The 1,704-nt window shown below is 38.1% G+C and overlaps 1 protein-coding gene across 1 annotated transcript in view; it reads left to right on the top strand.

Annotated features, from left to right (window-relative positions):
• Positions 1–1,704, top strand: part of Pmar_PMAR010018 (hypothetical protein) — a gene marked incomplete at both ends in the record, with an annotated part of 4,175 nt that overhangs the window by 623 nt on the left and 1,848 nt on the right. Inside the window, 2 exons of the mRNA XM_002788415.1 lie at positions 334–404; positions 1,064–1,121. Of these exons, the coding sequence (XP_002788461.1) occupies positions 334–404; positions 1,064–1,121 (129 nt within the window). The remainder of the gene's footprint in view (positions 1–333; positions 405–1,063; positions 1,122–1,704) is intronic.

Here is a 1,704-nt window from a genome sequence, read left to right as displayed (position 1 = left end):
TGAAACTCCATTGCTCACATGAATTTTTCGCGCAGTCGAACGTGAAATATGTTTTTCATATCACGGGTGAAACTCCAGTGTTGGAGGAATATATGTTTTCTTTCCTCAGCTACTGAGCTCAAGAGATTTCAACTATAAAAGTTAAGGCATGAATTCGCGTAGAAGTGTACAAAAACTAACAGGGATTTTCATGTTATCAACACAAAACAAACACTCGAAATTTACACAAAAAACTAATAAAATCTCCCGAAATTTTCTTACAATTTTCGAATATTGTCATCACCAACACACGTAGTTGACCATGTGCATATTCCCCCCCCATACACTGTTTAGGACCAAGTTCACTATCGAAAACGCTACCACGTAGTTGTAATAGAGTCTCTGAGATTGACAAGAAAATTGAAGTAAGTTAAAGCAAAGAGTTTGTGGGGGTAATTTGATATGCAAATGCGGTTTCGATATCGAAAATGTACAGTATCGGACCTAATCCGTATCTACCAACTCTGAACCTAAGATTCCCTTTGATATAGTGCGGGTCAATTTGATATGCAAATATTCGTTTAGTATTGGTATGAACATGTGATGTTATAAAAGTAACCTTCCTTCGACTGTGATAGCGACAAGTTGTTTACTATCATTAATCCCGGCAATAGAAAACACACATTTACATATCAAATTGGCACACATCTTATATATTGCAATTCTCATTGTTTCGAGGGCGCGTGAGTGCAAATTATTTTCCCACAAATAGGAAAAATCAGAACACGACAAAAAAAAATAAATTAAAAACTTTGGGAAATATAAAATTTTTCACGAAAAACTTTTTATGGCCACGAAAAATATCGGCCCGTGAATTTCAACCGGAGGTATATGCCTCAACTGAGTTTCAGAGGTAAGTTCGCCGAACGCGTGGCGTACTAGTGAGCAATGTTGGAGTATATGTTTGCTTACTCAGCTGAGCTCAGGAGCTCCCAAACGATTTCGGGTAGAAGTTTTTTTTTCAGAATTTTCATATTGTCACCAACACGTGTAGCTGTGCATCATCATGTGCATGTTTTCTCAGGCAATCGCAGATAGTTGTGAGCCGACGTTGTGCTCACCCAGAACTGACCGTTTTAGGGGTAGGTGCTGGCCAACTGAGAAGCATTTGTATATTTCACGTTTGTTGAAGAAATTTATACGACAGAAAAAATGTACATTTTTCGGGCTATGGTAGATGTATTGAAGTTTCACCCGTTTTACGTGAAGTGAAAAACGCGATGATATTCGCGGTGATATGCAGTAGCCGTGAAATATGTTTTTCATATCACTAGGGCGGTGAAACTCCAGTTTTCAAAAGGGACAGAGGAAATCGGAGTGAACATAAAATAGAGAATTTTCGTAGATTTAGAATATGTGAGTATTGTTGTTTTATTAGTGAGTAGTTTATTCCGGGTATCCCAAAACTCTTTAACTCGCGTGCTGGTTTCTTACAAATGAAGTTTCACCACCCTAGTGATATGAAAAACAGTAGTGAAAAATATATTTCACGACTACTGCATATCACCGCGTTTTTCACAGAGTTTTACGACGCCACTTCACGTAAAATGGGTGAAACTCTAATACCAGTGATTAGTGGATAGTTGATCTCTACTCTTCGAGTTTCATATTGTGCGCATCGTGACGTCAATTCGGCGTCACAATCGTGTTTATGCGTACACATTT

Source organism: Perkinsus marinus, assembly GCF_000006405.1.
Source record: "Perkinsus marinus ATCC 50983 genomic scaffold scf_1104296928128, whole genome shotgun sequence".
Lineage (NCBI taxonomy): Eukaryota > Perkinsozoa > Perkinsida > Perkinsidae > Perkinsus > Perkinsus marinus.
This window is presented reverse-complemented; position numbering and strand designations above follow the sequence as displayed.